The sequence below is a fragment of the Giraffa tippelskirchi genome, chromosome 1 (assembly GCF_054371585.1).
Source record: "Giraffa tippelskirchi isolate mGirTip1 chromosome 1, T2T-mGirTip1v1.2.pri, whole genome shotgun sequence".
NCBI lineage: Eukaryota > Metazoa > Chordata > Mammalia > Artiodactyla > Giraffidae > Giraffa > Giraffa tippelskirchi.
The window spans coordinates 130,573,734-130,599,514 of record NC_137275.1 but is presented as its reverse complement, the minus strand read 5'-3'; the positions used below and the strand labels follow the sequence as shown (position 1 = coordinate 130,599,514).

At 45.3% G+C, this 25,781-nt stretch overlaps 1 protein-coding gene across 3 annotated transcripts in view; it reads right to left on the bottom strand.

Annotated features, from left to right (window-relative positions):
• Positions 1-25,781, bottom strand: part of INTS9 (integrator complex subunit 9) — a 116,992-nt gene continuing 91,211 nt past the window's right edge. For 2 of the 3 annotated variants that reach the window (XM_081496169.1, XM_081496178.1), the window contains 8 exons: positions 23,646-23,826; positions 17,988-18,048; positions 13,471-13,642; positions 9,984-10,108; positions 8,980-9,147; positions 3,942-4,040; positions 2,670-2,807; positions 1-794 (listed from right to left, as the gene is read on the bottom strand). In XM_081496169.1, coding sequence (XP_081352295.1) covers positions 618-794; positions 2,670-2,807; positions 3,942-4,040; positions 8,980-9,147; positions 9,984-10,108; positions 13,471-13,642; positions 17,988-18,048; positions 23,646-23,826 — 1,121 coding nt within the window. In that variant the 3' untranslated portion in view covers positions 1-617. The remainder of the gene's footprint in view (positions 795-2,669; positions 2,808-3,941; positions 4,041-8,979; positions 9,148-9,983; positions 10,109-13,470; positions 13,643-17,987; positions 18,049-23,645; positions 23,827-25,781) is intronic. The other variant, XM_081496189.1, reaches the window with a different exon arrangement.

Sequence of the window (25,781 nt, the reverse complement as noted above, 5' to 3'; positions counted from 1 at the left end):
TTTGCCAAGTTCAGTTCTGTATATTTTCATATCTTTTCATAGATGCTAAATAAATGCATAAATTTTAGGTTCAACAGAACACAGCTACTTCTATAAAAAATAAATTTTATTAACAAAATGAGCTCACATTATAAAAGCAAAATGAACCTTGGCTAATTTCTTGGCATCATCTTTCTTACTAGGTACAGCACTGTAGACAATAAAACAAAATCAAAGACTAGTCGCTCTGCTTGAGGCCTGTGAAACTGTGACAAATGGGCCACAAGTCATCATCTTTCATGTTCCTCCCACCACTGACCTGGTGCAAAGCTGCTGTTACTCTCATTCCTCCTCAGCCTGCTGCCTTACCTGCCTGGCTACCCAGGCCTGGGAAGAACACATGCCTAAAGTTTAAAGGGAGAGCTCTCTCCTGAAACAGTGCTGAGAAGCCAGACTGGGAGGTTCTGGCTGTAACTCCTGAGAAGGTATCTCAAAAGCTGTTTCTTTATTCTTCGAGCCAGAGACCACCACCACCGAGACCCACCAGGCTTCAAGTCTTCCCTTCCTCTGCTGGGGGCTGGCAGCTGCAGTGAAGGACGCAGGGGTCCAGGGCCGTGGAGGTGGCGTGGGCCTTCCCCTCAGAACTTCTGAAGGAACTTGAGGACCAGGTCCCGCAGTCGGACCCGGAGCACCTCGTCGTCATCACAGATGATATGGGTCGAGTCTTCCTCAATCTGGATGAGGGTCTCAGCTTCCTGCAGCAGGACGATATGGCCCTTGGCTGTGTCTTCCACCTTAATGTCGCTGAAGCCATGCTGCACCAAGAGAAAAGGGGCAGGAGGGCATTTCAGCGTCTGAGATGCTGCCTTCCCTGGTGGCTCACATGGTAAGTAAGGAATTGGCCTGCAGTAAGGAGACCTGGGTTTGATCCCTGGGTTGGGAAGATCCCCTGGAGAAGGGAGAATCCCACGGACAGAGGAGCCTGGCAGACTCCAGTTCATGGGATTGCAAAGAGTCAAAGACTACTGAGCAACTAACACTTTCACTTTCCTTTCCAGGCTTGGCTACACTGAACATTCTAGAAACTGGCATTTTGGACTCTCCTCAATACAGTTCTTCAGAGCAGTCGCAGGACCTACTATAGCAATAGAATTCCAGGTGAAGCCCCCAACCATGCAAAATCTCATACAAAACACAACAGAATTCCTACCACCTGCTTAAGCTTTTGTGCATCATCTGAGGAGCACATCCAGGCACCTGGGTTCAGGAGGCTAGATGTTCCATCCCAGCCTTCAGGCCACACTGGGGTCCCTGTAAAAATGCTCCACCCTGTCCCAGGAAGATGCCTTCCTCATCACAGGTACCAGTGACCTTGTGATCTGGCAAGTCCCTCCCAAAGGAGAAGATGAAGCAGTGTATCAAATACTTCTCCAGGGCCCCCTCCTATGCTAGCTAACTCAGAATTTCCTTACACATTAGATGTAAAGTTGAGAAAGAAGAGAAGAAGTAGAAAGAAGAATGAAGAATGATTTGTCTGAGAAGGACACAAGATAGGTAATAATCATGACCTAGGGAGGTTCTCCATCTTTGGCGCAGAAAGGGATATTCCTCCTGCAGGAGTAGATGGGGGCAGAAACTGGAGTGGGAGAGTAGTCAGGTCAGGTCCTAGAGATCAACTCCTGGGAGAGCCAGACAGAAGTAGTAAATAAGATCTTTCTGGGAAAGCAAGGCGTTTCAAGTTTTCAAGAAACAAGTGAAGCGTGAGTCCCATCAGTACAGCTGGGGGCGCTGAATGGTCAGGAGGAACATTGGTGTGTGCATAGCACACGGGGTCCCCAGGGGGTGTCCCCACATCACTAGCAGTCAGGGAGCCCAACAACTCGGGGAAAGCCCTCCATTTGAGGAAACTTAAATGACGAGTGGAGAAAATTCCCAACAAAGAGAAAGCCTTTAAGATTGGAAAGCACTCAGCTACTGAGTTAGTTTAAACAAAAAGCAGTAACTAACTTAGAAGAAAATCTCTTTTCCTGGAATGGTTTCTAGTGTTAACTGTGGTTCTTCCTGCAAGAAGCAGCATGAAAAATACGATCTTTAGCCAATTGCTCCTCTTTTCTGTCAAGGACTCTCTAATTCTGATGCTAAAACAATGGTCTCTGAAGCCCTTTGACTGAAGCCAGAATTACAAAACACTTTCAGGTTAATAAATTCTTTTTCCTCTTACTTGTAGTCACGAAATATATTCCAACAGCCACCAGGAACGAAGAGTGGGAATGGTGCTGAGCTGAGGGGAGGGACCACCATCCTCCACCATGACCACCTGCTTCTCTCTCCCACTACCCCATCTGGGATCACTGGCCCTGCTTCCCGAGCTTCAGGGGATCAGGCCACACTGACCCCTCTGCCCACACCACACACACCCCAAGGGCCCCAAGACTGGCATCTCCTCGGAGCTGGCCATGCAAAGGGTCTTCTCATACAAAAGTGGGCCCTATCGGGGGCAGACCCTTCTTTCCTGGCCGGCCCCCTGCCCCATATGTCACAGCTATGTTTCTGAAGAAAAGCCCCTCCTCGGTCTGGTTCCCACAAGAAGTGGGTGTGGGGGGCAGTCTTGTGGCAGCCTGGCGGTGGGGAAGGGACGCCAGTGCGGTCAGACGGCGCACGCACAGCACGCGCAAGCCCACAGCGCTCACCTTCTCCAGCGTCTGCACGAACTGGTCCACAGGGATGGAGCCACTCAGCAGAGGCTTCAGAACCTTGCAATCTGGAATGTCATCACTCGCCCGCTTTCGCTTCTTGCCGCCTGTGGGCTGGGTGGGCCTGGGCGGAGGCTGGGCAGGAGGAAAACGGGGGTCTCGTCAAGAAATCACCCGGGGGCCCCAGGTCAGTGCAAGCCACCCGGGGGACCCTCTTCCTGGGAGGGCCCAGGGCCTGGCCCGGCGCTGCTGTCTGTGCTCTGTGTTCAGGGTCTCTGTCTCCAGCTGGATCTCCACACAGTACACACAAGCTAAAGCCCACTATCCACAGAATCATTATCTTAGCTGGCCAAGATACCTTCCTTTTAGCAAGATCCATTTTTAATTTTCAGTCGACTCAATTCAGTTGTGTCCCACTCTTTGTGACCCCATGGGCTGTAGCCCCCCAGCCTCCTCTCTGAGTAAATTCTTAGTAACCCACGTTGGCAGCTGGACCTGGAGCAGCAGTACCAGGGCTGAGGACACAGGCTGTGGGGCCAGACTGACGGGTTACAGTCCTTCCCTCAAGAAAATGAAGGGCTGAGGAACTGCCTCTACAATGGTGATAGAGAAGAGAACTTTGTGAGGCCTAAATAAGACAATGGCTGGTAAGGTCCAGCAATTTAAGTGGCTGCTACGGGCACAAAAACCTGGGGAACGAGAGTAACAGAGCCCAGCTCTGATGGGGGTCCTCAGGAGGGTGAAGACAGGGGCTGAAACAGCTGCCCTCCAAGGTGGCAAATGTGCCCTGAAGTGAGGCGTGAGGCTGGGAGGAGATGCCTGCCACCTACAGGGGCTCCCCGGGTTCCCAGCCCTTGGCCTGACTGCTTCGGGGCCCCCGGCTGCGTCTGCTGTTGGGTCTACCTCCTCTCCCACCTCATGCCTGCAGGCTCAGGGCGGGCACCGGATGCGAGTTTGTCTACTGAGCACCCGCTAGGGGAGCTGATGCTCCTGGAGCTGTGATGGTACTAGAATGGTGGGTGGCCCCGTCCCTATGAATAATCGTTTGTCCTCCCTTTTCTCTCTCCGAGGCACGCGGCCAGAGAAATAAGTAGCGCCCTTTCCTTCAGATCTGACCCCTCAGGAAGTCTGACCGCTACTGTCTGCTGGTATGGGAAGCACTGTCCTGGGGGCTGGCTGGAGTGCCGGCACCTTCTCAGGAGGAAGGGTTCCAGTCCCCACAGGCCCTGGAGGTTCCTCTTGGAGCCCAGCCCAGCCTCTCCACGATACCTGAAGAACATGCTTGTTATCTTTAGTGTGCAGCACAGCCGAGACGGTTGCCAAGGAAATGCCAGGCTTAATCTCCATGGGCACCAGCGAGTCTGCAAGCTGGGAGCAAAGAGGGGGGTTTCAGTCAGGTTCCCTAATAAACTGGGGGCAAGAGGGTACCACAGCCGTGCTGCCCAGGGTTACGGGTTTAGGAGGCCACACTGGGCCACCGTGCACAGCTCAGGGATAGATGGTGAGAAACCGAAAGTCGTACAATGATGGCAGGAGCCTTTAACACCCCACTTGCATCAGTGAATAGATCACCTAAACAGAAAGTCAATAAGGAAACACTGGCCTCAAATGATACATTAGCCCAAATGGACTTACTAGACATAGAGAACATTCTATCCAAAAATAGCAGAATATACACCACCCTTATGGCAGAAAGTGAAGAAGAACTAAAGAGCCTCTTGATGAAAGTGAAAGAGGAGAGTGAAAAAGTTGGCTTAAAGCTCAACGTTCAGAAAACTAAGATCATGGCATCTGGTCCCATCACTTCATGGGAAATAGATGGGGAAACAGTGGAAACAGTGTCAGACTTTATTTTTTTGGGCTCCAAAATCACTGCTGATGGTGATTGCAGCCATGAAATTAAAAGACGCTTATTCCTTGGAAGGAAGGTTATGGCCAACCTAGATAGCATATTTAAAAGCAGAGACATTACTTTGCCAACAAAAGTCCGTCTAGTCAAGGCTATGGTTTTTCCAGTGGTCATGTATGGATGTGAGAGTTGGACGGTGAAGAAAGCTGAGCGCTGAAGAATTGATGCTTTTGAACTGTGCTGTTGGAGAAGACTCTTGAGAGTCCCTTGGACTGCAAGGAGATCCAATCAATCCATCCTAAAGGAGATCAATCCTGGGTATTCATTGGAAGGACTGATGTTGAAGCTGAAACTCCAATACTTTGGCCACCTCATGTGAAGGGTTGACTCATTGGAAAAGACCCTGATGCTGGGTAGGATTGGGGGCAGGAGGAGAAGGGGACGACAGAGGATGAGATGGTTGGATGGCATCACCGACTCGATGGGCATGGGTTTGGGTAGACTCCAGGAGTTGGTGATGGACAGGGAGGCCTGGCGTGCTATGATTCATGGGGTCGCAAAGAGTCGGACACGACTGAGCGACTGAACTGAACTGAACTGAATACCTTCTACTCAAGTGTACATGGAACATTCTCCAGGAGAGATCATATGTGAGGCCACAATACAAGTCTCAGTAGATTTTTAAGACTGAAATCATATCAAGCATCTTTTCCAACCATAATGCTATGAAACTAGAAATCAGCTACATGAAAAAAACTTACACAAGTACATGGAGGCTAAGCAATGTGCTACTCAACAATCAGTGAGTCACTGGGAGATCAAAGAAGAAATGAAAAAATACCTGGAGACAAATGAAAATGTAAATACAATGATTCAGAATCTATTAACACATGCTTATATGGTCATTTATGACAAAGAAATCCAGAATATACAATGGGGAAGGCAGCCTCTTCAATAAATGTTACTGGGAAGACTGGACAGCTACAAGCAAAGTCTTGTATCATGTAAAACAAACTCAAAATGGATTAAAGACTTAAATATAAGACCCGAAACCATAAAACTCCTGGAACCAAACATAGGCATCTTTGACACTGGTCTTTTATCAATTTTATTTCTGGATATATCTCCTCAAGTATGGGATTCAAGAGCAAAGATAAATGAGACTGCATCAAACAAAAAAGCTTTTGCACAGTGAAGGATACTGTCAATAAAACAAGAAGGCTGCCTAGGGAAAAGGAGAAGGTATTTACAAATGATGCACCAGATAATCTGGAATTCACAGAGAACTCATACAACTCAATATACCCCCTCTGAAAATGGGCAGAAGACCTGAATAGGCATTTTTCCAAATAAGACATACAGATGGCCAATGTTACTAATCATCAGGCAAGTGGATATCAACACCACAATGAGGTATCACCTCATACCTGTCAGAATGGTGGTTGTCAAAAAGACAACAAATAACTGGTGGTGGGACTGTAAGAAAGGGGAACCCTTGTGCACTGCGGGTGGGATGGTAAACTAGTGGAGGTGCTATGGAAAACAGTATGGAGGCTCCTCCAAAAGTTAAAAATGGAACTACCATATGACCCAGCAATTCCACTCCTGGGCATTTACTCAAAGAAAACCAAACACTAATTTGAAAGGATATATGCACCCCTATGTTCAGGGTAGCCTTATGTACAATAGCTAAGATAGGGAAGCCACCTCAATGTCTTCTGATAGATGAATGAAGATGACATGATACACACACACACAAACACAGGATATTAGTCATAAAGAAACAATGAAATTTTGCTGTGACAACATGGATAGACCTAGAGGGTATTATGATAAGTGAAATCTAAAAAGCAAAACAAATGAACAAACATAAAAAAACAAACTCAGTTATGGAGAGCAAACAGGTCGTTGCCAGAAGGGAGGCAATGACCAATTTCTCAAATAGGTGACAGAGACTGATTCGAGGGGATGAAATGTACATTATAGGAAATGCAGTCAATAATATTATAATATTATGGTAAAGACTTAGTGTGGTGATCATTTTGTAATGTAGAGATATACTGAATCACTATGTTATTATGTACCAGAAACTAACACAGAGGAAGGCAGGTCAACTATACTTCAACTTAAAAAAAAATGGAGGAGGGGGGCTTCCCTGGCGGCTCAGTGGTAAAGATTCCACCTGCCAATGCAGGACACACGGGTTCAATCCCTGATCTGGGAAGATCCCATATGCCACAGAGCAGTTAAGCCTGAGCCCCACAACTATGGAACCTATGCCCAAGAGCCCATAGGCCCATGTGCCCTAGAGGCCATGCTCCCCAACAAGAGAAGCCACTGCAATGAGAAACCGGCACGCTGCAACTAGAGAGTAGCCCCCACTCACCACAACCAGAGAAAAGCCCCTGTGGCAAGACCCAGCACAGCCAAAAATAAACAAAATTAAAAAAAAAGAGAAAAATATAGAACAGTGTGAAATGTTCCCACTGAGAGATACGTGTGCTCTAGGCTCCCGGCCATCCCCATCCACAAATACTGTTTTCCTTCTGACGCGGCACTGACAAAGGTCAGGCTGCCGGGCAGAAAGCCAAAGACCTGGCTGGGGAGGTTCACAGATGGTGGTGTGGGAACCGAGCAGGCGGCAGACTCTCCCTGGGCGGCCCCAGGAATAAATTCATCTCCAAGGAGACTCTGAAGTGGCAGCTCAGCCACAGGGAAATCTATCTGGAGCCCACAGACGACTCAGTGAGGACACTTCTGGGAAGGAGGATGCGTTCACAGGCCACCCCAGAAACAGAGGTTTTCTCTTAACGGAGGCCCCTGAGGGCTGACAACAGTGCTTTGCACATACAGGGAGAGAGAAGGAGGGTCTACAAGGGAGCTGATCTGGAGAAGAAATGAGCATCCACTAGTTGTAGCAAAACCGAAAGAACCGTGACAGATTTTAACTCCTTCCTCTCACGTGCATTTCCCAGGCAAAACCAAATGATACTTCTAGTTCTCTCTCTACATCCCACACACAAAGATTTATGTGAAAGCATGTTTCTAAAAGTATTATTTGCAATTTGAAAATGCAGAAATAATAAATGTTCACCAATAAAGGAACAGCGAAATGATGACACATTCATGATAGACCATTATATAGCCTAAGATGCTTTTGAAGTATCTTGAATGACACAATATACTTACCTTTACATGACAAAGGTATTATATGATACATGATTCAAACACATCCACACCACAGTGAACAGACAAGGCAAATACACAAAAATTGGAATAGTAATTATGTTTGGTATTCAAACTAGGATTGGCTTTTTTTTTGGTCTGTATCCTTTTCCTCCTTATTTCCCAAGTTTTCTAGAACGAACAAGCACAGGGTCGTATATACAAATCAAAGCTGGAGAAGGCTGAGGGGCCTTAAAAACAAAAGGAGACCGTCCAGAGTGCTGGTTCTCAGGCAAGGAGCAGGGATCCCACCTGGGCTCCTGAGACTTAACGTTCTACCTTCCTTTTGCCTTTCATATTGAAAACTGACACTCGGTCTCTGACACCAGTGCTTCTCCAATTTTAGTGGGCATCAGACCCACGTGAAGGGCTGGCAGAAACCCAGATGCTGGGCCTCACCTGGAGTCTCTGCCTCAGCAGGACTAGGTGGGGCTGGAGAAACCTGCATTTTCAACAAGTTCTCAAGGCTGCCACTGCTGGTGACAGTCACACCGAGCACCCCACTGCGATCCCCACGGGAAGGCCTGGGCTACGCGCCCCAGCACCACCACAGCCCACATCAGTCGGGGGCTCTACACTCACTGGGGTTAAAGGACAAATTCTTCAATAGAATAAAATCTTTAAGTTCTACTAAAATGTGTGCAAAATAATGATCATGCAAGGAATGTAAACTTTCCTTACTTTTTGGTTACTTTCAGGTCCTCCATCTATTGTTGAATTCAGTGAGACTTGACCCTCACTAGTAAATGAAGTCCAGAAAGGACAAGAAAGCCCACAACCCTAAGGTGGTTAACGACAGAGCTGACAACAGCATATTTGTTCTCCAGGCTCTGACCTCCCGGGTTGACACATGAAGTTTAATATAAGCAGCACTCCAGCAGGCCTGGTGTTGACAGCTGTTACTTCATTACTGGAAACAGGAGGAGGGGGACTTCCCTGGTGGCCTGGCAGCTAAAACTTCACACTCCCAGTGCAGAGAGCCCAGGTTGGATCCCTGATCAGGGAACTAGATCCCACAGGCTGCAACCCAGAGTTCACAGGCCACAACTAAGACCCTAGTACAGCCAAAGAGGCAGCTCTGAAAAGCTCAGCTCTCTTCCCGGTTATTTGCTAAGGGTCTATGTACCTTGGTTCATTCGTGTGTGACACAAACCCCAAAGAAAGCCACCCCAGGACGGTGTTCCAGAGGCTTAAGTGGAAACCCAGGATAACCCCAGGAAGCCCAACGCTCACCTCCGGCATGATTTCGATCTTCTCATACCGACGCTTGAAGGGCAGGGCGAGGACCTCGGCGCGCCGATACGACATGGCGGGCGGCTGGCAGTCCACCATGAGGTCCATGCGGTGGGACTGCGCCGGGGGTGGCTGGGTGTACTGCTCAGGACAGACCACGTGGAGGGGCTGAGGAACGAGAGGGCGGGGTTGGGGGGAGAAGGGAGAAACGGGAGGAGGCCATGAGGCGGCAGCAGGCCCAGTCCTGACCTCACCCTCCCTACGCGCCACCCAGGCTCACCACAGGGCCGTCCCGAACTCTCATCCTCTCAAACCCAAGTCACCAGGGACCGAAGTGTGGGGGGAGAAGAATAAAAACTTCAAGGAAAGCCATGGTGATGAGCAAGGGATTTACTGTCTCATCTCGCATTTATTTTCTCACTCTATTTAAGTCACTTTGAAAGTGACATCCATGGGTCTACTCTCAAAGGGTCTCCAAGATTGAGGGCAGTCTTTCTGTCCCTTACCAGCACTGACTGGCGCCCTGATTAGCTGGGGAGGAAGAACCGTAACTTTCTGTGCGTGTTTGGGTTTCCGGTCTGGACCTGTAGGTCCACAGGCAATGGGCGATGGTCAGGCCATGTCCTCAGTTGTGTAGGACACACCAAGTCAGAATTTTTTGGTTTTTGTTTTTATAAATGTTTTCTTTTATTATCTTGGGAGAAAAATAATTAGGAAGCCAGTATTTGGCCAAATACCACCCAACTGCCAACTGGACACAAGCGGTCCTCATCAAAAATAATACACTGCTTATGCTTACTTTTCCTTCCACTTTTGATTTTTTTTTTTAGAGGAGAAACCTCTTTCAGGGTGTAAAGCCCACTAGTTTGGAATTTGGGGGGTACTGGGGCAAGCACCCTGGAGGCCCTGGGTGAGGACATCGAGCCCTCGTACCGCAGAACAAAGTGCACAGAGGCACCAGGACCACAGGAGCAACTGGCACAGTGGCCCCCGCCCCCCTGTACCTGCACTTCTTTGAGCAGCTTTGACACCTGGATGAAATTCAGTCGCGTATCAATGGGGCAGTAGATGCATTTCATGGCCAAGGGCTGGTAGGGAGCCAGTGCTTCCAGGTATGAGAAGTCGGGTTCTAAGGGGAACACAAGAAAGGAAATTTAAAATGAAGGTGCCAGGGACTTCCTTGGCAGTTCGATGGCTACGATTCCGTGCTCCCAATGCAGGGTGTCTGGGTTCGACCCCCGGTCAGGGAACTAGATCCCACAGGTCGCAACTAAGACCTGGTGCAGCCAAGAAAATAACATTAAAAATGAAAGCAACAGAGGGGCGGCCACATGAGGAAGTGGCTGGCATGGTCAAGGCCCAGCGGATGGACAGCAAGACAGGAAAGGCACTGCAGGTTACAGGAGGCAGAGTCCTCACGGTGGGAGAGAGGAGTGATTTGTGGGTAGAGAGAGGGAGAGGACGGACTGAGCGCTGCAGGACGGACATGGAACTGCAGGCAGGAGTGTGAGCTCAAGGTTTTCAACACTGATGGAGAGAGATGAGACAATGAAGGGATACATAAGTAAATGAGGGAGAAAGGAAAGCTCTTCTTTGCAACAAGATGCCAACACACACCATGAAATTGAAAAAAATAAAAAAAAGTCATGCATTGGCAGCCATCACAGGAATAATTTATTCAGACCAGAATCATCAATAGATGCTGGAAAAATTAGATAAATCTCTGGGGAAGACCAGATGAATAGACAGCCTCAAAGTGTCCCCCAAGAGATACCGATTAATATAAAAGCGGCGACTTCACAGTAGAGAAGTCCAGCCCAGGCCACTCAAAGCAAGAACTCAAAGATCACCCCCAGGCAAGAGACAAATCCCATGCCTCCTACTCGACAGGATGCAAAGAAGAAGAAACAGAAGGATCGTGACCCCACGTCAACAAGACGCCTGTGCTGAGGCCGCGGGGCCCATTCATAGTGCCAGTCCAGCGCCCAGGAACCGCCCTTGCCTCACTGGCCGGTCTGTTCTCTGTGGAGCCCCCACTGGAGCCGGCCTGCCAAGGACTGCTGACTCTAATCGAGAAAGCTGCCCACCTTGGGCCAAAAGCACCGGCTTAGTCCTGGCATGAAAAATGACATGTAGGTTCCTGACACAGCCCCGTGAGGATGCCACTTCCCATATGTGGCTCCCGGCTTCCACGCACTGCTCCTTACCCTGGGAAACTCTGGAGAATGCACAGAGCTTCCAGGTTTTTAAATGCTCACTCCTCCAGTGGATCCTGTCTACCCAGGAAGAACCCAGAAACCCCTAAAGGAACCTGACCTGCCTGGGGGATGATCGCCTCTCTCTGATGGATACTGTGTGAGTATCCATACTCTGTATGGATACAATTCCCAGCAGTCACACAACCACAAAAAGTGGCCCAGAACCTAGTGGACGCTGTAAATGACACAGCTTGTGCTCTGGAAGTGCAGCACACCAGTTTAAATATAAATTCCTGACCCAGACAAATGTTGGGTGACGCACGTCATGGACAGTCACGTAGCCCTTGCTTTCTTTTCAGCTGGCTGAAGGAAGTTTCTGGTCTTGCGACACTTCTGTGCCTTGTCGTACTGTGCCCACTGTCACGTCAGAGCCAACATCCCTCAGAAAGAACAGGAGCCCCCCCCCAGTCCTACTGCAGAAAGCGTTCTCCGGATGACTTCCTGTTTAGCTGAACCTGGCAGTCAATGGTGAGGCTCTGGGTGGTGTGAATCTTACAGCCTGACTTCCTCTGCCTGTGGCTAAAAGGGGGCCTGGAGGAAGAACAGCTGCCCCCCACCAGCTGCTCCTCTGAGTGCTTCCATCACTTGAGGCCAGGCCACGTCCTCCAGCTGCACATAAACCATCCCACACGATACCGATGTCACAAAAGGCTGCTTGGTGACCACAATGGATCAAGACCGAAACAAGGCCCTCTGTAATCATGCCTCAACACAAGACCACAACTCTGTCCAAACCTCAAAACAAGCAAACGCCACCCTGTCCTGCCTCTGTTCTTCTAATCCTTCAGACAAGAATCAAGATGTCCAACCAGAGAACTACTTCTGGTCCTGGTTACACCCAAGCCAGAGCAACACGCCCACCTCCAAGATCACCCAACCCAAGGCCCAACCTGTAAGTTCTTTTGACCATGTCCTGCGATGCCTCCTGCGGCCCCCGGCAGTCTCCCCGACTCACTGCAATGAGTCAGCACCCAGGTTTGTTTGATTACTGGGATGTTCCTGGTGGTCTCTGGCTGGGCCTCACTGCAGGCTAAGCCTGGGGAAGGGGCCAGGCGCCCCTGGCCCCGAAGCTTTGGGTGTAACCAGACTCCTCCACCGCTCATGACTTAAAAGTCATTAGAAAACTCCCAGAAGGCAACTGGTCCTTTCTCCACAGGCATTTGGGGCAGGCCTTGTGAGAAGGCCTTTCTTATAACATTTTAGTAAAAGCACAGAGCTGCCCGAGGAGGAGCTACCCACAGTCCCACTTTACAAAGAGGTGAGTAACCTGGCTGAGGTTACAGGAACTCTGACTAGACTGCATATCAAGGCTTTTTACTTCAATGCCCGTGAGAGTTTCAAATCCCAAGACTATCTGAAGACCCTGATTGATACGATAATGATTTAGTAAAACCCCTAAGGTGCCTTCATTAAAGGATTAGCTTTATTCTGAGGGGTTCATCTCCACGAGAAAAACTGCAAGCCAGAGCAAACTATAACCTAAGGAGAAAGATCCATCTCAGTCAGTAATTCCTAAAGGGTGAAGCAAGTCTGATCACTGGAATTCCTGCAGTGTTTGAAGAGCTTACAAAATCCTGTTAACAGTAGTTCTAGACCAGAAATCTGTCTCGGGGACAAAATCTACAAAAACAGCTATGAAAGCCCTGTCCAGTGCACAGTTATCTAATGGGACATTTTGTTTTGTTCTTCTCCTCTGCCTGCTGGGTGACTTATCCTTTGGTATTTACAACAGAGTAATGATCTAAAGGATTGTTGCTTTTAAACTGTGGTGTTGGAGAAGACTCTTGAGAGTCCCTTGGACAGCAAGGAGATCAAACCAGTCGATCCCAAAGGCAATCAACCCTGAATATTCACTGGAAGGACTGATGCTGAAGCTGAAGCTCCAATACTTTGGCTTCCTGATGCAAAGAGCTGACTCATTGGAAAAGACCCTGATGCTGGGAAAGACTGAAGGCAGGAGGAGAAGTGGGTGACAAAGGATGAGATAGTTGGATGGCATCACTGACTCAACAGACAAGAGTTTGAGCAAGATCTGGGAGAAGGTGAAGGACAGGGAAGCCTGGTGTGCTGTAGGCCACGAGGTCACAAAGAGTTGGACACAACAACAACAGTATCATATTTACACCTTACTGTCAAATTCTTCCCGGGGTCTCTATGTGGTAGGTAACATCCTACAGGTATTCAGGGATGGTCCCAGTGGGAAGCATAGGGTTTTGTTTGCTGGTTGATTTACCTGTGAAGATGACCGTGTTAAGACTTGACTTTCCCCAGAGCTCCATGAAATGGACCACATCCCCAAACCGGAGGGAAGGGTGTCCAGTGAAGACCACGCACGGCTGCCTGAAGTCGTTGCTGAAGTCTCCATGGATGCTGGGATAGTGCTTCAGCTTGTTGGTCTGAATGAGCTAGAACACGTATGTCAAAAGCACAGGAAGAGATGTTAGCCTGCCCATGAAGGAAGGACTGCAGCACGGGAGAGTGAGTGGAGCACATTAAAAATACAAGATAAGGATACAGGTTTTTAACCTACAACGTGACTTTCTCCAACAATGGGTCTTTTGGGTAACATTGGTCTATGTGTGCGTGTTAGTCATTCAGTCGTGTCCGACTCTCTGCATCCTTGTGGACTGTGGCCCGCAAGGTTCCTCTGTCCATGGAATTCTCCAGGCAAGAATGCTGGAATGAGTAGCCATTCCCTTCTCCAAGGGGCCTTCCTGACCTAGGGATCCAACCTGGGTCTCCTGCATTGCAGGCAGATTCTCTACCATCTGAGCCACCAGGGAAGCTCTACAACTGTCATACTTATTGGAAACTTTCATTCAGGCTGTTCTGGCTGGATTCTGTCTAACCCTTCCTTTATAGCTTTCTGACACTCTGAGCCCCAGGCCCAGAAGTCCCCCAGAAGTCTTTGAAGTACAAGTAACTTTCCCAAACTCTGTGCATCACTGAATTCTGTCAACAATTAATGCCTCACACAAGTAACCTTGTTTACCAGCACAGGACCACCGCTTGAGAAGGTAGAACTGTGTTATGTTACCGTGGGGACTGAAACACAAGAACCAAGGCTTTCAGAAATGTGCGTGGGAGGTGTGATGTCCTCCTGACAGAGAGCTGTGGTAAGGAGCAGGCCATGCATGGCTTCAAACCTGTCTCAAAAAGTGAATGTTCTGAACCATAAAGGTCCTCTTTTCAGTACAACACCTGGAAATACTCTCCTGCCAATCAGGCCTGACCCACGACAACACCATCTACAGTGACCACCACAGATGGCATCTTGTGACACTGCTCAGAAGTTCTTCGTGCTACCCCAGCCCCACTGCTTCACTCTAGCACCAACAAGTCAGATGATAAACACCCACGGTTCAGAGACCCTAAATATCAACTAGTATTGCCTTGAGAGGCTTAGTGGTCAAGAATCCGCCTGCAATACAGGAGACCTGGGTTTGATCCTTGGGTCAGGAAGATCCCCTGGAGAAAGGAATGGCAACCCACTCCAGTATTCTTGCCTGAAAAATCTCATGGACAGAGGAGCCTGGTGGGCTACAGTCCATGAAGTCGCGAAGACTCAGACATGATTTAGTGACTAAATGACAACAACAACACTGTCCTGAGATGCTGTCTGATGGATAAAGAATTGGCGTGAGACATTGCTTGATCCTGTAGTTACTCCTAATGCATAAGAGGGGAGCCCAGGCAACAAGCCCACCTGTCGCCACCCCAACAGTGAGGATGAGGCGAGAATGGGGCCATTCCCAAATGGAAACCCAACTTTCTTCCCTCTGAAAGATTTAACCTTTAATTCTGAGAGACTGCTTTCATTAGCAAGACCACCCTGGAGGTCTTAATCAGGGATCACATGCTTGGCTGGGATAGGAATAATAAAGATGGAACACTCACTGCATTCTTACTTCCCTTCCTAGTTACATACAAATAAAACTGACATTTTTTATAACCTATGTGGCCCAAATCATTACATGCCCCAGTTAAATAGATAAATGGCTGACTAAAGGACCAGTTCTCTTGTACCCACACATGTCAAGGAGATGAATGGGCATCTAAGAAGACCAGTAGGTCTTCGCACATAAGTCACTTTTTAGGCACTCTAATTCCCCCCCCCCCCCATTATATCTACTTTTCCAGCTGACTTACTACCTTTTTGACCATCCAGAATTACCTCTGTGCTGATTTAAGGTCTAAACTACACAGGCAGTGAGGCTGTAGGCAGGAATTTTGTAAAGCAGTTTTTTTAAATCAGTACTAAAGGTAGAAGTGTATTTTCTCATGGGCATTGGTCACATGATACTGACTGTCAATTCCATCACATCCTAATATCAATAAGCACGTATTAGGAACCCTGATTATGCAACTTTGGTCTTTTCCCATCCCTAACTGTGAGTGGGACCAAAGGTCATTTGTGACAAACTTGTGGGTAAGAACATGGTAATACCCTTAGAGATCAAGTTCTAAGGAAAGGCTAACTGTTACTAGGGGAGAGGCAAGTACACTTTCAGTGGTAAAGCCCACTATGGAGCACATTTTGCTACACTTACTTTTCTGACTTAATGATTAGATTTCTACCCTCAATTCACTATAGTAATAACAGAGTTTGCAAAAACCTTGGCTGCTGTTAAGACAGTATGAGGGGGGCCTTCCTGGTGGCTCAGTGGTAAAGAATCTGCCTGTCAGTGCAGGAGGCATGGGTTCTATCCCTGATCCGGGAAGATCCCACGTGCCATGGAACAACTGAGCTGTGCACCACAGCTACTGAGCCTGCACTCTAGAGCGGAGAAGCCGCAATTACTGGAGCTCCTGAACCACAGAGCCTGTGCTCTGCAATAAGAGAAGCCACCACAAGAAGCCGGAGCACTGCAATGCCTGCTCTCCACAGCTAGCCCGTGCAGCAGCAAAGACCTAGCACTGCCAGTATGAGGGCTGCATGGGATGTCCCTGGAGGCCCAGTTAAGACTCTGTCTTCCAAGGAAGGGGTGCAGGTTCAATCCCTGGTTGGGGAACCAAGATCCCACGTGCCACGTGGTGCAGCCAAGAAAATTAAAAAACAAAAACAAGACAGTATGAGGACTGCAAATAACTTGCTCAAAACCTTCCACTTGACGTCCTAGTTAATGAAAGACCCATCCTTGGGAGTAGGAAAACAGTAGTAAGATTTAAAGTAATTAGTAGGACATTTGTTGCAATTTACTCGAGTCAAATAGTTAATTGCATAATAAGTCAGTCAGCGAAATCCCTATACATAAGTACCTGCACTGCTGCTGCTGCTGCTGCTGCTAAGTTGCTTCAGTCGTGTCCGACTCTGTGCGAGCCCACAGATGGCAGCCCACCAGCCCCCTGGTCCCTGGGATTCTCCAGGCAAGAACACTGGAGTGGGTTGCCATTTCCTTCTCCAATGCATGAAAGTGAAAAGTGAAAGTGAAGTCGCTTGGTCATGTCTGACTCTTTGAGACCCCATGGACTGTAGCCTACCAGGTTCCTCTGTTCACGGGATTTTCCAGGCAAGAGTACCTGCACAGACGTACCTAACTGGATGGCATTTTTACAAACCGAAAACATCCATGTTCCCATTCGCATATCAAGAAAACAGCATCACCAGCTACTCAGAAATGCCCCTTGTCCGCTTCCAGGTCCTGCCTGTCCCCACTGATGTCTCTGTGATGACCACTCTCCTGACTTCTAATATCAAAGGTTAGCTTTCTGTATGTGTGCAAGTGTTAGCTGCTCAGTCATGTCTGACCCTTTTGCGACCCCATGGACTGTAGCCTGCCAGGCTCCTCTGTCATGGGATTTCCTAGGCAAGAATACTGGAGTGGGTTGCCATTCCCTTCTCCAGGGGATCTTCCCAACCCAGGGATTGAACTCGGGCCTCCTGCACTGCAGGCAGATTCTTTACCACCTGAGCCACCAGGGAAGCCAAGAACACTACAGGACGTTCATATAATATGCTATGAAATATGAGGCAATAACAACAGTGAGGCACACAGAGAAATGTTCATCATTTACTGTTTGGTGAAAAACAAAAGTAGACACAAAACTGGGCACACACAGCCATATAAAAACACTACTGGTTCTGTGAAGAAGGGGTAATTTTTCTGTTTTTTAAACTGAAATGTTGTCATTTTCATCATTAAAAATTTATACCAAGGACATAAGCTATGTTTAGTATCTTATACTAAAAAACATAACTTAGTTGCTCAGTCGTATCTGTCTATTTGCAACTCCAAGGACTGTTGTCCACCAGGCTCCTCTGTCCATGGGATTCTTCAGGGAAGAATACTGGAGTGGGCTGCCATTTCCTTCTCCAGGTGATCTTCCTGACTCAGGGACTGAACCCATGTCTCTTGTGTCTTCTGCATTTACAGGTGGGTTCTTTACCACTAGCGCCACCTGGGAAGCCCTTATACTAAAGATAGACATAACCAACTAGTAGGAAGACTTTGACAATAAGTAAATCTATTATGCAAAAAAGGCAGTAGTAGATACTAGAATAAAATTCCTCACCCAGTCAATGAATCTGAAGTAGACTGAACTGAGCAACATACTGGAAATGTAAGGTGTTAATAAGAAGAGAAAGTAACACATCTTGAGTTAGCATATTCACAGCCACCTTACAAGGCAAACGGAAGGTTGTATCAGTTTATCTCCACATTTCTTAATTCTAATGACCTGCTATTTCCACCCACATAACCTTTACCTACATTTCTTACTCACTCTGACCCAGTGATTCCATTTTCTTACCTCAGCATGAGGGAAAGGCGGTTCTGGGAGATACACTTTAGTCTGTTTGTTGTGACAAAGCCTTTTAAAAAAGAAAACAGATCAGCACATTAGGCAGAGTGCAGAGGCATTTGCTGCCCCCTAGTGGTTAAACAGTGAAAATACATGCTGAAGTTAAAAATTTTTCTGCCAGCGAATCTCACTGTAAATAAAAAGCTGGCATTTATAAAGTAATCAGGACATAAGTCTCTTGTGAGCAATATTTTTAACCTTTGAAATTCCTCAATACATTTTTTCCCTTAAAACAGAAGTTTCTTATTTTGGAGTAATTTTACATTTACAGAAAATTTGCAAAGATAGTACAGAGTTCCCATATACCTTTCACCATCTCACTATGTTTTGTTAAACTAAGACATTGACATCAGTACATTACAGTTAGCTAAGCTCTAGATTTTACTCAGCTGTTACCAGTTTTTCCACTGATTTTTTTTTTTTCTGTTCCAGGATCCAATCCAAGATACTGTTATTTCCTTTAGTTGTTATCAGTTTTTTGGCTGTACCGCAAGGCTTATAGGATCTTAATTCCCAGACCAGGGATTGAACCCATGCCTCCTGCAATGGATGCACAAAGTCCTAACCAATGGACCACCAGGAAATTCCAAAGTGATCAATTTTGAGTAGAAAGTAATTTTTTGTTGAGACAGATTTCTATTTTGTAAATACACCATTTCATAAATAGCAGAATTTGGTAACTCAAACTGGAGAGTGATAAATCTCTCTAGGAACTATCTTAATCCAGAGACACTGACTGTTTTAGGTAGTCTGTTTTTCCCTAGTCAGATATGACATTTAAGACATGGAGATTTCTGGAAAACCAAATGTGATAAAAAGTTAATCAAGGTATATGGTGTTCTATAGGTCTGATATTTTTAAAAGTTGGGAAAAAAAATACATGCAGTGATTGATTGTTAGAACCTGCTTCTAAGAATCCTACTAAAGCAGAATTAAAGCATTTCAACAATTCTAACAGATATTACTTTTGATGGAATAATTCAGGACTCTGGGGGTCTAGGTTTCATCTGAACTTCATTATACAATCTATTACCTAATTTTTCCTACCTTTAGTTGAACTCTACCTTAAAAACATCACTTTATATCCTTTGTGGAAGAAGATGTAAAATATGAAAACAAGATACTTTTTGAAGGGTTACTTATTAATACTGTCTAGACAATAGTAGTGTCTTTATTTCAAACTCAGTAAGGGGGATAGATATAAGAGTTTGGTTTAAAACTTTAATGTAGAGTGCTGCAAAGGATAATATATCAATTAGCATCAATACATAAAAGTATAAAACTAAAATACTTCTGTCAAAAAAATAAAAGAGATAAATGCATTTCATGCAGAGATGGGCGCAATAAAGGACAAAAATGGTATGGACCTAACAGAAGCAGAAGATATAAAGCAGAGGTGGCAAGAATACACAGAAGAACTATACAAAAATGATCTTCATGACCCAGACAACATGATGGTGTGATCACTCACCTAGAGCCAGACATCCTGAAATGTGAAGTCAAGTGGGCCTTAGAAAGCATCACTATTAACAAAGCTGGAATTCCGACTGAGCTATTTCAAGTCCTAAAAGATGATGCTTTGAAGTGCTGCACTCAATATGCCAGCAAATTTGGAAAACTCAGCAGTGGCCACAGGATTGGAAAAGGTCAGTTTTCATTCCAATTCCAAAGAAATGCAATGTCAAAGAATGTTCAAACTACCGCATAATTGCACTCATCTCACACGCTAGCAAAATAATGCTCAAAATTCTCCAAGTCAGAATTCAACAGTACATGAAATTGAGAACTTCCAGATGTTCAAACTGGATTTAAAAAAGGCAGAGGAACCAGAGATCAAATTGCCAACATCCGTTGGATCATCGAAAAAGAAAGAGAATTCCAGAAAAACATCTACGTCTGTTTCACTGACTACGCTAAAGCTTTTGACTGTGTGGATCACAACAAACTGGAAAATTCTTAAAGAGATGGGAATACCAAACCACCTTACTTGCCTCTTGAGAAATGTGTATGCAGATCAAGAAGCAACAGTTAGCACTGGACATGGAACAACAGACTGGTTCCAAATCGGGAAAGGAATATGTCAAGGCTGTATACTGTCACCCTGCTTATTTAACTTCTATGCAGAGTACATCATGAGAAACGTTGGGCTGGATGAAGCACAAGCTGGGATCAAGACTGCCAGGAGAAATATCAATAACCTCAGATATGCAGATGACACCACCCTTATGGCAGAAAGGGAACAAAAACTAAAGAGCCTCTTGATAAAACTGGAAGAGGAGTGTGAAAAAGTTGGCTTAAAACTCAACATTCAGAAAACTAAGATCATGGCATCTGGTCCCATCACTTCATGGCAAACAGACGGGAAACAATGGAAACAGTGACAGACTTGATTTTCTTGGGCTCCAAAATCACTGCAGATAGTGACTGCAGCCAGGAAACTAAAAGAAGCTTGCTCCTTGAAAGGAAAGTTATGACCAACCTAGACAGAATATTAAAAAGCAGAGACATTACTTGGCCGACAAAGGTCCATCTAGTCAAGGCTGTGATTTTTCCAGTAGTCATGTATGGATGTGCGAGTTGGACCATAAAGAAAGCTGAGCACCAAAGAATTGATTCTTTTGAACTGTGGTGCTGGAGAAGAATCTTGAGAGTCCTTGGGACTGCAAGGAGATCAAACTGGTCCATCCTAAAGGAAATCAGTCCTGAATATTCATTGGAAGTACTGATGCTGAAGCTGAAACTCTAATACTTTGGTCACCAGATGTGAAAAACTGACTCATTGGAAAAGATCCCGATGCTGGGAAAGACTGAAAGCAGGAGAAGAAGGGGACAACAGAGGATGAGATGGTTGGATGGCATCACCGACTCGATGGGCATGAGTTTGAGCAAGCTCTGGGAGTTGGCGATGGACAGGGAGGCCTGGCGTGTTGCAGTCCATGGGGTCGGAAAGAGTTGGACTTGAATGAGTGGCTGAACTGAAATGCAACGTGGCGGACTCCTCCGGTGGTCCAGTGGTCCAGTGGCTAAGACTCAGCGCTCTCAATGCAGGAGGCCCAGGTTCAATCCCTGGTCAGCAAACTAGACCCCACATGCTTTAACTAAGTGTTCATATGCTGTAACAAAGACCCGGTGCAGCCAAACACATAAACATTAAAGATGAATGAACCAATGAATCCATGTGGTACCCTGGACTGGTTCCCGGAAGAGGAAACAAGCATTAGTGGAATAACTGGCGTAATATGAATAAAGACTGGAGTTCAGTTAATAATACTGTGCTTATGTTAATTTCTTAGCTTTGATACAGAATGCATAACCATGTAAGATATGAACACTGGGGGGAACCTGAGTAGAAGTTTCTGTACTATCTCTGCAACCTTTCTATATTTAAAATTATTTACTAAAAGGAACAAGTTATTATTGAAAAAAACAAAATCAAAAGACAAAACTGAAAAAAGTACCAAAATGGGAAACAATGTCTGTAATACAACAAAGCATTAGGATCTTTAATACATACATAGGGTTCAAATAAATAAAGGCACAACACCTCTGATATGTAAATAGGCAAATAAGGAATAATTTACAGAAGACATAAAAATTTTTCTGGAAAGCAATTTAGATTTGTATAATGAACATTAAAAAATATGTAAATCTTTTGTTCCAGTAATACTATTTTTAGTAACTTACCCAAAGCAGATGTAGTCATAAATATACAGAATGATATTAATTGAAAATTTATCACTAAAAGGAAAAAAACTGGGAAAAGCCTGCCCACTCCATAAGACAATAGTCATGTAAATTATACTATGTATAAATGATGAGTGATGATGTCATAATGCAGTCAAGGAAAAATGATGGTATCAAAGATTTTCTAATGCTCTAATCTAGTGTTGGGCATCCTTGGTAGCTCAGCTGGTAAAGAATCTGCCTGCAATGCAGGAGACCCTGGTTCGATCCCTGGGTCAGCAGGATCCACTAGGGAAGGGATAGGCCACCCACTCCAGTATTCTTGGGCTTCCCTGGTGGCTCAGCTGGGAAAAAATCTGCCTGCGATGCGGATTAAAAAATTTAAAAGCAGGATTCACAATTAAATATTCAGCATGATCCCTATATAGAAAGATGAAATACATCAGAATCTAATAGTGCCATTATTTCTGGTAGTGGGATCATGGGTTCAGATTATTTTTACTGTTCTCTGTAACTTTCTTTTTCTCTAGTAAACATATATTACACTCATATTAAAAACAAATAATAAAAAAACAGGAAGTCATAAACAACCTACTCTTACTAGTTCCAAGTCCTACCCCATCAGATATTCTAACAACAAGAGTGGATTGGAAGGGCAGACACCCAGTTAGGACACCATCCACAGGAGCCCACAGGGCTGGCCCAGGAGCTTGCATTGTTCAGTATTTTCAGCTGAGGGTCTGGATGAAGACGTTCAGAACACGCTGATAAGCAGTGATCCTTGTGTGGACTACCACTTCTTCAAGATTACCTTCCCATAATGGGGGAGAAGAGACTTCTAATCAAAGAAATCCAATGGCCACCAATAAAAGTGACTTTTTATTGTTAGTCACTAAGTCAAATATAATATAAATAACAACAAAAAGTCCTATGACCGAACATGAATAATACACACGTGGGATGGAGAAGCCTGTCTGAATTTAAAAACAGAAAAAAAGGGCCTTGAGCACAACTAAAATGGGAAGAAAAAAATGATACTTAAAAGTGGGGATAGGAAGCATAACACTGGGATAAGTTGTACAAATGATGTATGCTGCACAGTCGCTGTTCAGTTGCTTTCAGCATGTCAGACTTCCCTGTGCGTCACTATCTCCCAGAGTTAGTGAACGTTGCACAGAATAATGTACAAATTCTTCTTAAATCAGAGGCTTTGTAGACTATTGTGTCCATCAGGTCATCACACCAGGAGACAGGATTAAGCACACCCTGTGTGTCACAACCCCATCCTCAGGTACCGTTAAGTCCGGTGTGTAATTTACAGTATTTCCTCCTACCCCTGCCTTTTTGTGGCCAGGTGAGTTAGATTCAAACACCCGTCTAAACAATCCTAAAAAGGTTCACCCACTTCATACTGTTCAATAATTTACCCATCCTAGGATTTGATCAAATAATTTCCTGTTGTAACAAAACAGTGTCACCAAATATACTATTGAAATGGAAAAATAAGCTAGTTTTCCCCATCAGATTTGGTATTAAAAATTTCAGAGAACATGAGCTTGGGTTTAAAACTTTTTTTTAGCTTTTAGAATGTAACTTCACTTTGTAACAGACAGAGGGAAGCATGTGAGAAGGTAAGTGTATAATAGTTTTGTTGTTCATTTGGAAACTGCTGGCTAAGTTACATCTTTGCATATCCTCCTTCCCTTCTTAATAACAATCCCCCTAAATCCTAGCAAAGTAACTGCTCTGGGTTTCATTAATACAATCTTCATATCACAGAGGGGGTAAAAAGAAAAAAAAGAAGGCTTCACAGTAAGGTGAGAAAAAATAGGATTATTTCTATTTCTTTTTAAATTAAAACTAAAAAGGTTTTACTTTTCTTACTGCTTGAGTGTAGGGATCACAGGAAAAACAGAGACCTACCACTCGGCAAAAATCTGTGAAAACTCCAGTGAACTGTTAGCCACTGGGGAAATGAAGTAGAAAGGGATGCTGGAGAGGCCAGCCGAGTCAATGTACTGATATAGGCACTCCAGGAGGTCGTAGATCACTCCAGAAGGGTAGCAGGGGACCAACACGTTTCCTCCATTCCGTACTGTCAGTGCTAGAAGGGTGTAAGCCACATGACACTGTAAATCAAACAGACTTCAGTAATATTAAAAACAAAAGAGAAAAAAGAAAAGCTGAAGCCAGAGGGGGGAAAAGTAGCATCAAAAGAAGAGTTTTATACAGGAAGGACAGAACTTTACAAATTATGTTTGCATTTCTTTCATTTTTCCACTTCCGTTCCTATAATACACTTCATTTGGGTAACAATCAACTTTGTTTTTTTTGGGAAAATGTACAAAAAAATTAATATTCTATCAACTGAGATATTTGGTGCAAAAAAGATTTTCATACCCATACATGAAACAAAAAACATGTAATCTTGCCTCCACTTTAAATGAACAACAAATACACTATTTTCTTAAGCAAAAGTCATCAAAACAAAAATTTCCATCAAAATATAAAGAGCAAAAAAAGATTTGAGTTCTAATTTTCAGTTGCTTTCTTTGTAGTTCAAATACCAATAAAATCAGCAGTATTATAGTGTGTAGGTGGAGAGGACCCTGAGTTATTTTTTTAAAGGAACAATTTTAGTAAGAATTCTCAGTCACTGGTCCATTCAACAAACAATCGACTTAAAAAAAAATGAATTATTTATTTTTGGCTATGCTGGGTCTTCGTTGCTGGGAGGGCTTTTCTCTAGTTGAGGTGAGCTGGGGCTTCTCTCTGCGGCAGCTTTTCTTGTTGGGGAGCACAGGCTCAGGCTCTTGGGCTTCAGTAGTTGTGACTCCTGGGCTCTAGAGCACAAGCACAGTAGTTGAAGTGCACGGGCTTGGTTGCCCCGAGGCATGCAGGAGTTTCTTGGATCAGGGATAGAACCCGTCTCCTGCAATGGCAGGAGGATTCTTAACCAACTAGACACCAGGGAAGCTCCAACAACTGACTTCTTTTGAAGACTAGCACCAGAGTGGGAGGGTCCAGAGGCTTACTGATGATCACCTGAGGGATTAATGAATATCCCAGGCCCTGGGACCAGGGTGTGCAGTGATGGGTATGGATTTTCAAGTTTCCAGTGGCAGATGAGCTTCAGGACAGACCATCCTAGCTCGTTCTCTTTTCAGCTCCTGCTCAGAACTTTGTTTCATTTGTCTCTGTTTGGTCTCTGTTCATTGCTGAGTGACCCACAGGAAATAGGCCAAGTTTTTCCGTTTGACTCATTCTAGTGGCATTTTCTTCCATGAGTGTTTTGTCTGTAAGAAAATCCTCTATACTTTAAAGGCTTAAAACAAGTTATCAAATGAGGAATTGCAACTTATAACCAAAATCATATTAGAAACTGTAACTGGCTAAAACAAGTCAAAGCTCTCAATTACTTTTTTTGTCTAGTTTCCAACATAGATGAAAACAAGCAAAGTCAGGGCACAGAACCTGAACTCTCTGATGCCTTCTATCCTCCTGTATGTTCCCAACTCTCACATCCATGTTCTCCAAGATGCTGTGCATGGAGGACTGGCTGACCAGCTATTACTAGAGCAGGAACCAGGGAAAAGATGAGATAGCTGCAGGGCTCTAGTCTGCCACCCATCACAAGCTGTGGGACCTTAGGAAAGCCACTGCAACCTCCTGGGCCTCAGTTTCCTCAATGCTTACGAGAGGAGTGAACTAACTCAGTGGTTTTCAAGCTTTCTTTTGTAGGAAAATTGCCAGAACATGTTAAAAATACAATTTCTCTACTAGGTCTCTTCTCTCCTCAGACAGTCTGACTGGGGCACAGCCTCAAAATTTGAGGCAGGTGGTTAGTGGACCCCTCTGAGAAACAGTGGATTACATGGAAGATTCTTTTGAGATCTGAAGCTCTTGGATTCCATGATTCTAGCGTTATAAACAAACATAAAAAGAGTCTCTTTGAGACCAGTCCAATTATTTTTCCAAGGTAAGAGTAAACTGTTGTTGTTTAGTTGTTCAGTCATGTCCTACTCTTCGTGATCCCATGGACTGTGGCCTGCCAGGCTC